This window comes from Manis javanica, chromosome 12 (assembly GCF_040802235.1).
Source record: "Manis javanica isolate MJ-LG chromosome 12, MJ_LKY, whole genome shotgun sequence".
NCBI lineage: Eukaryota > Metazoa > Chordata > Mammalia > Pholidota > Manidae > Manis > Manis javanica.
Window position 1 is genome coordinate 20,674,314 of NC_133167.1, and position 13,492 is coordinate 20,687,805.

At 32.1% G+C, this 13,492-nt stretch overlaps 2 protein-coding genes across 3 annotated transcripts in view; both read right to left on the reverse strand.

The window, feature by feature from the left end:
- VWC2L (von Willebrand factor C domain containing 2 like) overlaps positions 1-2,810 on the reverse strand; it is a 142,347-nt gene extending 139,537 nt beyond the window's left edge. The window contains exon 1 of the mRNA XM_073217755.1: positions 2,148-2,810. The gene's annotated coding sequence lies outside the window, so the exon portion shown is untranslated. The remainder of the gene's footprint in view (positions 1-2,147) is intronic.
- A 615-nt stretch (positions 2,811-3,425) lies between these two features.
- SPAG16 (sperm associated antigen 16) overlaps positions 3,426-13,492 on the reverse strand; it is a 981,678-nt gene continuing 971,611 nt past the window's right edge. The window contains exon 16 of one of the 2 annotated variants that reach the window (XM_073218142.1): positions 3,426-3,786. In XM_073218142.1, coding sequence (XP_073074243.1) covers positions 3,611-3,786 — 176 coding nt within the window. In that variant the 3' untranslated portion in view covers positions 3,426-3,610. The remainder of the gene's footprint in view (positions 3,787-13,492) is intronic. The other variant, XM_073218143.1, reaches the window with a different exon arrangement.

Consider the following 13,492-nt stretch of genomic DNA (forward strand, 5'->3'; position numbering starts at 1 on the left):
ACTAAGTTCATGCAACAATCTACACTTCATTATGAAGTTTGGAGAGTTGATTCTTGGCAATAAGACATTAAAATTTGCCCTTTATGGAGTTATTTCATTTATGCACCTTCAGCTTGTATTTGCCTTTCAAATTTCAAATGTCCAGTTTTGCCTAAATTGTAGGGAGTGGTTTTACTGAGCCTCAAAAGGTGATTCCAAGTAGTTACTTACAAATGGCTCAAGAATATTTGAATGCATTATTCTTTAAACTGGACTAGTCAGTGACAGAATGTATATAGGTTAGAGTCATCTGGATGAAAACTCAGGAGATTAGTGAGAAAAATTTCTACTTCTAAAAGAAAGGGAAGAGAGCAAAGGTTAAATATAAATTATAACTGGGATGGAGCTAGTATACAGGCTTTCCTACTTCTTTATGCCCATAATTGGAAACAGTGGTCTCAATATAGGTTACTTATTTCAGTGAACATGAATCTGGATTTTGAAACATAGCTAAGAAGAAAAAATAGCACAAATATTCCACAGTGAATAAGAGAAAGAAAAATTTAAATAATAAATAATGAGTATGTCATATATTGAAAAGGATTTGTTAAAAATAAACTTATTTGTTTTACTGTCCACATTTTTATTTTACTCAGGAAGTAAGCTCCTAGTGGGCAGGGAAGATGTATCTGAATTTTTTTTTTACAGCAACTTAAGTTTATCATTTGTATAATAATTTGAGTTAGTTACTTCAATATAAGATAAATACCATTCACATAATTTTGAAAACATACCTCTCTTGACATGCCAAAGATATTTACATTTAGTCATTATGCACAAAAATGCCAGTGTAGAAAACTGTTTATTGAATTTTTCTAAAATAGTAATATTGTGTTGCCATTCATAGAAATACATCTTATTAATTTGGTGGCATTGACTCTTGGGTTGATATGGAGGATTGATAGTGGGCTCTTAAATGTTTAGAGTGACTAACTCATACGAATGCTCTGGAGAAACTGACTTTAAGAAGTAATAAAAGTGTTGTCAAATAGTTCATTTGTGTATTTAAGTTTGGCTTTATGCCAACATCCCTAAGGTTGTATATAGGACATTTTCAGATTATTTATGAATATTATTCATTTGTTTATTTTCAGATTAAAAAAGAGCAATGATAAACCATCTCTTTTCAGTCTAACACATATAGATAATTTTAGAAAAAGATAAAGATGGCATTAGGACGCTTCATGAACTCTTACATTCACATTTTATGCTAGATATGCAAATTACAGTAATAGTAAAATGGAAGGTAGTATATTCATACACTCCTTAAGGGAAAAATATCTTTGATTTTAGCATTCCTTTTGGGTAGGTAATGATAAAATAAATAGATTTATTTTTAAATATGTCAAAAATAATGAGTCATGACAGAACAAAAAAATGCAAATCTATAATTTCACTTGAGCTGGAAGTTCTCTTTGACAAAGCATTTTCTTCTCTTAAATTACTACAGAAGCCACAAACATAACAGAAGCTTCTGAAGAAGTATAAATATATTTTACTAAGTAAGGCATTTATAGAGCTATGACACATTTAGAAAGTTTGTATTGGAAGAAAAAGGAGCTATTGTGCTTCCTTATAGTATTCCAATAGTATCTGTCAAAACATGCAAGATAAGCCATATAAAATACACATATCATTCTGCTTTAAAAGGACATAGACAGAAAATTATCTCTTTACAAGCTACAGGTAGGCATTAATGTGTCAGGTTATGGTAAATGTACACTTGCAGGTAAAAATAGGGGCATAATATTCACTTCATATAAACATTAAACATGCTTTGATTACACAAAATACATTTTCTAATCTACATGGAGAAAACAAGGTTTACTTTGTAATATAACAAAGTTTTTAGGGCATTTAAAAATTTTTTCTCTTCATAATTGAGCTGCTTTAGTGCAGTTTTAAGATACTATTTATTTAAAAGAAGAAACATCAGAGAAATCAAATGTTTATCTGAAGATTTAAAATGAGTAAGCAAACATTGCTAAACTGAGGATCGCTTCCCTGCTAAACTTTCCCCCCTCCCCATATTGCTACATATGATTTAAAATGACTGCATCTATTTCTTTGAGAAAACAAACATAACTCATGTCATAAGATACACTTACCTAATCACTCTGGAGGTTAATGGTGGTGGTGGTGGGGTCATAGAAAATATGAATTAAAAGATCAGGTATGTTTTAGAAAAGCAGTTCCTCTTTAATTATCCAAAGAATACATTTTCAGGCATGAATGAAAGGAAATCCATTCCTTCTACCTCCCATTTCAAAACACAGTCAAGTAGCAGTCTCCCACCCTTCCAGAGAGAAACACAGCAGACATACATAAGAAATATGCTTTGGACCTGTCTTCAGAATTCAAAGCAAGAAGCAATGCTGGTCGTGTAGAAATCCAGACCCCATGGCAGAATCATGTTGAACTTATTTTTAGCATTATTCCCAGATTCTTCTATGAAATTTACCGGCTGATTACGCCTCCTCCTCACGTGAGTTCACTTACACAGTGTTTGATACGGCAGTAGAGGTGATTTGGTTAGGCTCTGAGGATCACAAACAGCAACAGTATGCTGTAGCTTAAAGCCCGCTCCACCGGCAATACCATCAGCATCATCCACAATGTGTTGCTTGAATTCCCTCTTACACACCAGAAAATACTAACCGCGGACGTGAAGGAAAGGAAGAACTTTAGCTAGGTTTCTGCATCACTCGGAGTAGTTTGCAGACTGCTGGTTTGGAGCTCATTCTGCCGGCAGCCCGGAATTCCTCAGCACCATGGACAGCGCCAACAACTGGCTTCTGAAGCCCAGCTCGGTACAAATCCCTAGCTGCTGCTTTAGAGCAGGCTACACTGTTCTCTAAGCAGTCGCACTTTATACAGTGGATGCGTGCATTAGGAGGGGGTAAGGCATTTTACGTGCGAGATATTTATTTGCATTAAAATTAAAATAAAAAATAAACACCAGTGTAATTACACCTAATGCATTCTTGAATGTGCTGCAGAGATGAAAGTTCCAGAAGAACCTTGCATTTAGATTTAAGCGATCTGCAGCCTCAATTATTAATAGATAAGGCATAATCATTGTCAAGAGAATCTGTGAAAATATATGTTCCCCGATTCTATTTGACCCTTTGATTTGCAGAAAGACCTTCCCTGTGCCACATGATTAAACTTCAGGTCTTCCTGCAGATTATATTTGATTTTTTCAAAGTAGCCCCCTTCTTCTGCAGTTAGTACTCTAACATTCAAAATCAATCTCCTGTAATTCATCTAGTCTGTCATTAGGCGTCATTGTAAAGCTGTTTCTTTCAAACCCCTGGTGAAGATGCTCTGTCTCTAAATTCTTATCAAATGAGAAAGAAAAAGACCCAGACACAAATAAACTGGCAGAAAGTTTTTTTTTTTTTTTATTGGTAATGGTAGGGACATTAACAGATACGTGCAAAGGATGTTCTAAAGCAAATTATAAATGTTATCTGCTGGCATATTTAACCAGATATTTACTGGTTTGGGTCTACATGAGACATTTTCCAGCTTTAAAGGGAATGCCCTCCGCAGTGGGATATGCTGACAGTCAAGACCACGTTCGAATGGTGCCGTCAGAGCCTCCGGAAAACAGATTCTCTCCATTGTGAGAAAATACTACTGTGTGAGCCTCACTCTCATGGCCCATCAGTTTGTGAATCTGCCCTGATTTAAGATCCAACAAATGGATAACTCCATTGCCACTCGCTTGAGCTAAAACTCGACCTGAAAGAGGGAGGGAGGGAGGGGGCGAAAGAGAGAGAGGGAGAGAGAGAATATCAAAGTTTTATTTCAAGCTGTCATAGCTTTTTTAAAATTTTGTTATCATTAATCTACAATTACATGAAGAACATTTGTTTACTAGGCTCCCCCCTTCACCAAGTCTCTCCCTGCACACCCCATTACAGTCACTGCCCATCACAAGCTGTCATAGTTTTTAAGCAGTGTAATACACAGTTTTGTGTCAATTGTAATTCAAAAGACTCACTTTGTTTTAGGTATCAGTCATTAAACATGAACTAACTCCTGTCTGCTTAGGAAACAATTACAGTAAAAAATTAAGACATGCCAATGATTCGTTTATAAATTTTAAAATAAGGAAGTAAAACCTAATTCTCTACCTACTTGATATGCAGAGGTCATCAAATGCCCTGCTAGTCTCCTTATGTCTGGGATTAACAAATCATTTTGAGAAGATGAAAATGAAAATAAGCAATGCAACTTTCTTTTTCAAGTGAATTATTTGTGAAAAATACTAAAAAGCACAGGCTTCAAGATTTATGGCTATATAATATATATATATGCACACACATATACACAGACATACATGTATAATGGGTAATTTATATTTTAAAATTTGTATTATACTTTAAATATGTAACTTGTATTATAATTATGCTAAATTATTACCTAAAATATAATAATATACATTTATGCTTTAAAATTGTGACACTAATGAACAGAAAACATTTTAGAGTTGAAGTAAAAATAAATATCTCCATTTCAAAGATGATTTAGGTTCTTTTACTCTCATTTAAGACTCAGAATTCTCTCAAACTAAAGTTTTGTTACATAAGGGAGCTAAATACAGCACAAGGTATTCTCTTAATTTTTATACTGCATATTTTAGAGTGAAGTTTCCTTAAAGTGAAAATATGTCAGCAATCTAATTCTAATACTTTTATTAAAGAATTTCAGTAGCAAACTATGAGGGAATTTGGAGGCAAGTAGAAGCAACAGCGTATGGTTTACATAAATTCAGATGGAATATTTACATAAATTTAGTATGTGAGATAAATAGGTATTATATTAGAGCTATTCACCAGGATTATTTTATCACACTTAGAAGGCATATTATCTTTCCAGTAATAATATTCAAAATTCATTGAACCTTTTCAACATGCTGGATACTAGATTTAGTACCTGACATGGACAATTCCATATAGTCCTTACAGAAATCTAATGATAAAGAAAATATTATTAAGTCCATTATATTGGTAAAGAAAGAGAGGCTTGGAAATGCTAAGTAACTTGCTTAAGATGACTCTAGGTATAGAGGGAGCTAGCATTTAATAAGTACTTTGAATCCAGAACCTCGCTATGAGTCATTATGTTTTCTACAACTGGCATAGTATTGTTATTAATGATACCTTTTGACAGATTTTTAATTACGTATACATTGTGAAAATAGAATTAGTTTCATAATAAAAATCCTTTAATGATATTGTCATAAAAGTCATAGTGAAGTATTTCATCTACAAGTTATACCCCTAATTGTCATGAATTTCTCAAAAACAGAGAAAAGTTACAAAAGTAAAACTAATCATGATAGATATGGCCTATTTGCAAACCTTAATAACTACTGGATTTCTTCATCTAGAACAAAGCCTGACACAGCAAAGATCCTTAGGATGGATTAGAGTGTCCAAAATAGCAGATGTGAATGTTTATTATAAACCCTCTTCTTTTAAGTCTTTGGTGACAGAGGCATTAAATAGAGATTTCACTTCCAACCTCACTCTATAGGCAATTGCTGTTTGTGACTTTCCTAAGAACCAGATAACTTTTTTTTCTTGTAGTTTTCATACACAGCTAGGGATGGGATAAATATTATTTTCTATTTTTGAAACCAAACCAAACGAAACAGAATCAAAGCTCATAAAATGAAAGGATTTAGCTTTAAATCATTATCTCTTGCTGAAGTCAAATCTGTAGAAAGCACAATTGGAAATATTTATGAAGATTTGTGTAATTTCTGAAAGTTGCTCAAGAGAATAGAGAAAATGTTAATATTGGAACCTAAAGGTAGGATTATGTAAGATAGCAGCACCATGCCTCAGGTGTTTCAAAATTTGTGTTTGCTAGGACAGGTTTGATTCAGCAAGTTTATGGTGAGGTTTTCAGTTTTACTTGAACTAATTTCCAGAAGACTGCAAGATTGTTTGCATGTGTGTGTGTGTATAATTGATTCCTAAAAGGGGCATAAATGTATAATCATGTTAAATAGTTCTTAAAATATATTGGATTATTAAATTGCATACAATGTCTGACCTAAAATTAATGTTACTGGGAATTGAGGTAATGGACTTTTTCTAGATTAGGAGACTTTAAAAATTACCAGGCTGTGTCAATTACTACATTAGTGTCTAGTTGGTATGAGAGAGGTGGCACTTATAAAAAAAGATTACAGTATGATTATTGGTAGCATCTCTAGAAAGTGCATATGTACAAACATGTGCATAAGTATCTTCTTAAATATCCTAGTGATTGGCAGTGAAAAATAAATCTCAAGATGAATTATTTGTCATCCTAATGTCAGAGTCTTAATGACAAATTTAGGAAGAATAGATGATTTATCTGTATCAAAGCTTGCTCAAAGGAATAAAAATTTAGTAGAAATAGAGTTTTAAATAGTACCATAAGAACTTACAAAAACTTGCACTAATAAAATGTTCATGTTAAAGTAAGTATGTCTCTTTAAAATGTGAAATAAAAAATGATAAATTATATTTGTATTTTAAATATTTTATTAAAATTTTATAAAAACAAAATTTAACCATAATAATTGCCTATAACATGTAATTCCTGAATAAAAGTACAAGAATAATTATACCAAGTTAATTCCATAGATTCAAAGTATGTGATTAAACAGAGTAGTTTATCAACATTGATTTAAAAATAAAAATAAAGAAATTGATTCATAAGTTATTTTAAAATAAAACATAAATCAGTATTTGAACATCTGTTATGTAAAAAATAACTTATTTTTATTTTTAGCCTTCAGTCATTAGGACCCAAACTCTATAAAGTGGGAGGAAAGTAAGCAGTCAGGGGAGAAGACTGACATAATTTTGTAATCTATTCTTTCATGTAAATAACTCAATATATATATAAAACAATGAGTGCTTATGACTATCCCTTTACTCACATATCACTGAAAAACAATACTTATTTTTATCTAGCAAGATTTTAGAATATTTTCTTGTTGATTAAATCAATATCTTTTTTGGTTGATCAATAGGGTTTGAAGGAGGATAACAGGTGTTGCTACTGACTTTATTCTACTGGCAAAAAAATTTGCCAACTTCTTTTGACTTAGAAGACAAGGAGTAAATTTGACTTACCATCAAAGTATTGCTCTGTTATTAATTGATCCAACCAACTTTTGAAAATTAGTAGGTCTCTCAAATTTTAGTTTCAAATACACTTATAACTTTAAGATGATCCAGCTTCTTTATATTTTGTTTAAAAAGCACTTAAAATATGTCTACTAATATGTTGAGCAAAGCAGTCTTGATCAGAGTTGGTATAAAAACTTGAATGTTTACACTTTTTTATTTAAGCACCATTAGCAATAGAAATCTCTTAAAGATGTTTCTAGAATGAATTAGTCCAATAAAATCTAGTGGTGAAATTTTGTCTGGTTATATGCAATCACTTTGGATAAACCAATATAAATTGGAAAGTGTTAATCCCATGCGAATAAAATGTCCAAATAAAAATATTGGCACTTTGTTAAAGAATTTTAAATTACTTTTAGATACATTCATATGTGAATATTCAGTTTGATTTTAAAAGTATACATCTAGAATAGCTAAGAATTATGTTTAACTTTTCAACATTTACTTGTCTGCTAACCAAGCTAATTTTTCTTAAGGTTAGAAATTCTGCATATTGCCTATTACTGCAAAATTTTTGACACAAATCATGAAAGTTGACATAATCAATGCTTAAGTACATGCTTATTGCATGAGGAGTTGTGATGTGATATAAATAGGAGTGCACAGACCTTTATCCTCTATTTTAAGTAGAAAGTATATGAGCACATTTCTTTGTCTTTCAGTTCTATTGGAATGACCTGAAATAGTAGCCATTATTTATTGACCATCTAGAGCTCCATATATGTCACTTCATGTGTGCCACTTTCACCCTAAGTTGTAGTTATTATCCCATTTTAGCTAATGAAGAATGGACTTAGAGAAGGTAAAGGTAGGATTTGAGTTGAAATCTTTATTACTCAAAAAGTCTTGCTTCATATACTGGCTTTAGAGTTTCTTTCATAAATTAAGACTAAGATAAGTGTGACACTTTGGGGTTTATCTATGAATGCCATGGAATTTTGTAGGTAAATAGGCTCTTAAGTATAATGTTCATGTTAGTCTCATAATTATTTTATTCAGTGCTAATTTTACTACTTTTTGAAAGTGTGAAACTAAAACATCCACGTTCTTGTAGGATTCATTCTTTATATATATCCATTAATATGTTCTAGTGCATATTTTGTACATATTAAAAATTACACCTGATAACTAGAGACTCATGTTTCATCCCTTCTCATATCTCCAGCAAAATTATCTCCCTAGTTCTTCCATTTCTATTTTGAATATTATATTCTTCCTGTTTCCCAGGCTTCAAACTGCAGTGGCATTCATTTCTCACCTTTTTTTGTCTCTCCATCCTGAACCCAAGTTATATCCATTCTTCTTTAGTAGTTTTCTATAGTCTGCTTGTTTCTAACTGTTATGTTCATAATATTAAAGTCCTTATTTTTAGATGTTAGAACCACTGTACCCTCAATGATCTTGTTACTTCTTTCCTTTTAAATTTACTTATATTAATTCCTAAAGTTTCTTCAGTTGTCATTCTTATTCTAAAATACCATAAATTTCAGCAGTAGCAACAAAGAGACTTCTTATAACTCTGACATTATCACCTTCTGTTTTGTGTTAGAAACATTTTACAAAGCAGCTGAGATGAAGTGACTTGCTCAAGGTAAGAAAACATATTCATGGCAGTCATAGAACCTGCTTGAAATCATATCTTTGATTTCCAAATCATTGCTCCTTTTACTATTTCCCCCTGATACTGAGTAATGTTCTAGTACCTTATCATGGCTCCAACACAAATCTGCATTTACTCACTCGCATGCAGTCTTACATGCACCCCACCTATGTTCTCCATCAAATGACTTTTCATCATTTCTTGAATGTATTTTTCACTACCCCACTTTTGGATCTTTGCTTCTGCTATTCCTTCTGGAAAAACATTTTTTTTTAGCTGTCTCCCTGGCTCCTGACCATATCCTCCTAATAAAAATCAGCCAATTTATTAAACTCTGGTTCAAAATGACTTTTTTCAACCCAATGGTAGAAAACATCCCTAGCAGAGAGCTTCGTATTCTCACCATTAATTGCATTTTACTCATACTAAGATGTGATAATAAGATGCTATAAATTGTAGTTAACTATGTGCTTGTCTTTTTAACTTTGTAATTACTCAGGAACAGGAACTATGTCATATCTTGGCATTCCTCCACCTTAGCACAGAGGCTGTTTTAGTCAATACTGTGTTAATAGTAACAGTTTTCACAACTATCCTCTTTCATTTTTATTATTTTCCAAGCACAGCACAGTTCTTAGCCCTTAATGCACATTATCTCAATGTATCCTTCAATTCTACTGGGAAGATACATACCTCTACTATCCATTATCAGTTGTGACTCACATGTAGCTCTTGAGCATTTGAAATGCAGCTAGTGCAAATTTCAATGTGTTACAACTGTAAAATACTCAACAGATTTCAGAATTATGAAAGCAAAATATTTCATTAATTTTTATATTGGTTATATATTGCAATGATACTATTTTGGGTATATTATAAACATTTTAAAATTAATTTCACCAGTTTTTTAGAAATGTGGCTACTAAAAATTTTTAATTATGGTTCCCATTATTTTTCTACTGTTTTTACTATATTGAGGTACATGCAATAAAAAGGCACAAATCTTGGTGTACAGCCTGATGAATTTTGTCCTGTGTATACTCTCATGTAACCATCATCCACACAAAGATATCAAAAAAATCTCTGATTTTTCCCCATTTCACCCATCCTCCCCCATGGCAACTACCAGTGTGTTGTCTGTATTTATGAGTCAATTTCAGTTTTGTTTGTTCATTTGTTTTGTTTTTTAGAATACACATCTAAGTAACATCCAATGGTATTTGTCTTTCTCTCACTGACTCATTTCACTTAGCATAATGCCCATGAGGTCCATCCATCTTGCTGCAAATCACATTATATTTGCTATTGGATAGTGTTAGCACATACCCTGCTTCAAGGAGGGGGAAAATGAGGTTTACAGAGATAAAAACTTCTTCATGCTTGCAGAGCTTCTAAATAGTGGAGTCTAGATTAAGGGCCTACATGATGCCAAATTCATACTTTTATCCTCTATGTCATGCCCTAATATCTCTGGATGATATTTTATTGACTGGCTCAATGTTGTCTCCCACTGTGATGAAGCTGCCCTTATTAAAACACAACGTGAGTCAGAGCAAACATCTCTTGGGCATACAGTTCCAGTTTCCAGCTGAATCCATGTTTGCTCCTAGGAATACTTTAAAATTAATTTCTATTTAAGTATAAGAAATATTTCAAAAATTTCATTTCTGTGGCTACCCAAATGGCTCTTATTGACTCTGAGAATGTTATTGTTTAATTAGCTTCCTGGCAATAGGTGGGGAACTTAGGAAAGCAGCTTTTATTCTTTTAGAGTTCAAAGAGCCCATCCATGGAGCCAGGATTCAATAGTGCTTTAGTGGACAGGAAAGTCACTTCCACATCTTTAGGTAAGTGATTTGTATTAAGATGTTATAAAAATGTATCATTCTTGCTGAAGGGGAAACAAACCAGGATCTATCATCTTTCTGATGTTTCTCCTTTCAAGATTGCCTAACATCCCTCAGACTCACCCAAACAGTATTTCTGAATACAGTGAACATATTTTATCTAATTTCTTACACTAATAGTTCATGAAAAAAGCAGCAGTTATTTTGTTGAATGATTTTGATGTAATTTATTTTGCATGAAAGATCCCTTCAGAATTTAAAAAGATAAAATTGTTAGATTGATAAAATTATCAAAGGTGGAGATATTGGGACCTCACTTGTCAGTATGACAGTTCATATGCCTTGAAGTTTCAAAAAATCATGAGATGCATGAAGCCTTTTAATAAAGCAAATTGGTGGTCAAGTTTTGAAAAGAACCAGAAGACTGGTTCAGTGGCCTTTCCAGGGTAGTATATTCCCTGGCCAAAATGGTACCATTTTGTAAAGGAAGATTCAGATAAGGAAAATAGGTAATATAGGTTATGAAATTTACCAAATCATGTTGGCAAGAATCCTTGATTTTTTTGTTATTAGAGGAATAATTCATAACACTAGTAAATGTCTCGTGAGTTAGAGGTTATGCTCCTTTGGAAAAGTCTTTAATTGATCTAATAACATTTACCCAATGAGCTATCAATTATCAAGTACTGTTAGCCAAGGCAATGTGGTTACATATATTGTTTGGTCAAAAGTGAATAGTATCCTATTGAATGAGATCCATTAAATGCTATATATATTGAAACTGTATAAACTTATAATTATTTAGAAAATTAATTTAGAAGATATTCTTCTTACTCTATGTCTATACACTTAACACATCTATTAGCAAAAAGGTCACAACATTCACTTATATGTTTGATAATACTACAAAAATATAATTTACCTAAAATATAATGACTCAACAGTTGACTTAAACTATGCAGTTTTCTACTATGTATATTATATCATCAGGGATAGTTTTGTTCTGGGTTAAATGCATGTTGTCTGCATGAATGAAATTCTGTTATAAGAAAGAGAAGCAGACTCAAAACTCTTTTAAGTTTATTACAAATAATGAATATGTGAATGAAATACATCATTACATTTCTTATTAACTTCAGTAATTTCTTATGATTATTCATGCTTTGATTAAATTTTGAGCAACATGTTCCCCCAAAGAAACAAAAACACCCATTTTATATTTCATTCTACAATTAGTTTCATACACAGATCATAGGAAATATATTTATCACAAATATACAAGAATGAAGTCTAAAACCGTTGTGTGCCATATATAAAATAACATAGCAGAGAGGCTTTGATCAATAAGGAAATGATTTTTATACACATCAGAACCAATTTGAAGCAATTCTCTTGATCAATACAGATAGGCAGAAATGCTTCTCAGCATTTATTACCTGTGGAGAGTGTTATTGATTAATTGTATTGATTTTTAGAATGCATGTAGAGAGGCATCTGTTGTTTTTTTTAAGATGTCTGAAAATCAGAACTATCAAGAATATCAAGAAACTAAGTTTTGAGGATTTGCATTAATGGCTCACCTGGGTCATTACTCAGAGTTTAAAGAACACCACTGAGGGAGATGTGAAATTTAATTTAGTTTATTTTGCATCCTATAGCTGATCAATATATTTCATAAAAAAATATTACTTGGGAATTTAACTTGCTTAAGTGCTAGTAAAAACTTATGAATTTTCCCAGTATTTTTACTATGTATACTTTTGCTAAAGGGTCTTAACTTTTACAGGTAATACTACTTGAACAAAGACTAATTTGTGTTGGAATGTAAATATAGGCTATAAAATTATGCATTTAGCAGGTGAATAAATCCAAAAAGTAAAGTCTTTACTTGCTAGGACAGAAGTTTTTTCTTACCATATGTAGTTTTAAAATATTTCCCCCCTATTAGGAGAGCATTAATGAATATCTTTTTGAACAGGTGCTTCCCTATATAAGCTGTCTTCTGAATATTATAGAAATCCCTTGTGAGATACATGTAAAGTCCTAAAAATGTTCTAGTTATTGGATCTATTTAGAATATCAACAGCCACCTGCTTTCATTAAGAAATCCTTGTAGACCTGTTTTCTAACTTGGTCTTCACCTATGCAGCTGATCAGTGTTGAGATAATATTTATTCAGGGGCCCCATGCACCTGGAGCTTTGTAAACGTTTCAGAAAGGCTTTTGTGGATGTCAGAGGAAAATTTAGTTTTGGTTCAGTTCTGGGGGTCAGATAAGCTACGGCAAAATGTGGTTCAAAAAAAGTCAGACTGTGATATTTAATTCCCCATTGTTCATAAGTAGAGAAAGGATGGGAAAGCTTATATCTTGCATGAAAAATTTAATTAAAACTTTAAAAATCTTATTATAAAGCAATAAAACCACCTTTAGTATTTCTCATTTTTCACTACTTAAACCATAACATATACAACATTTTAAGAATTAGAGTTTTAGTATTTTGGGAGTTTTTTTCTTCACGGACACTTCTGTCAGCACTAACTTCGTTATAAAGACATACCCTTTCCTGAATGTGGAATTTTGTCTGTAGGGAAGAAAATACTGTCAGCTTCTGTTAATGTTGATGTGGTAAATTAGTAATAATTGTATCCTTATTTCTAGAACTTCATCTTTCCTACTCTAAGGCAACGTCCATTGGGTGAAGGTAGTTAAGCAATAAATCAGCATCACTATATCATTACTAGTTATAGTCAAAACAATGTAAATATGTGATAAAAGAACTGTACCCAAGAAGGTAACTTCCCTCC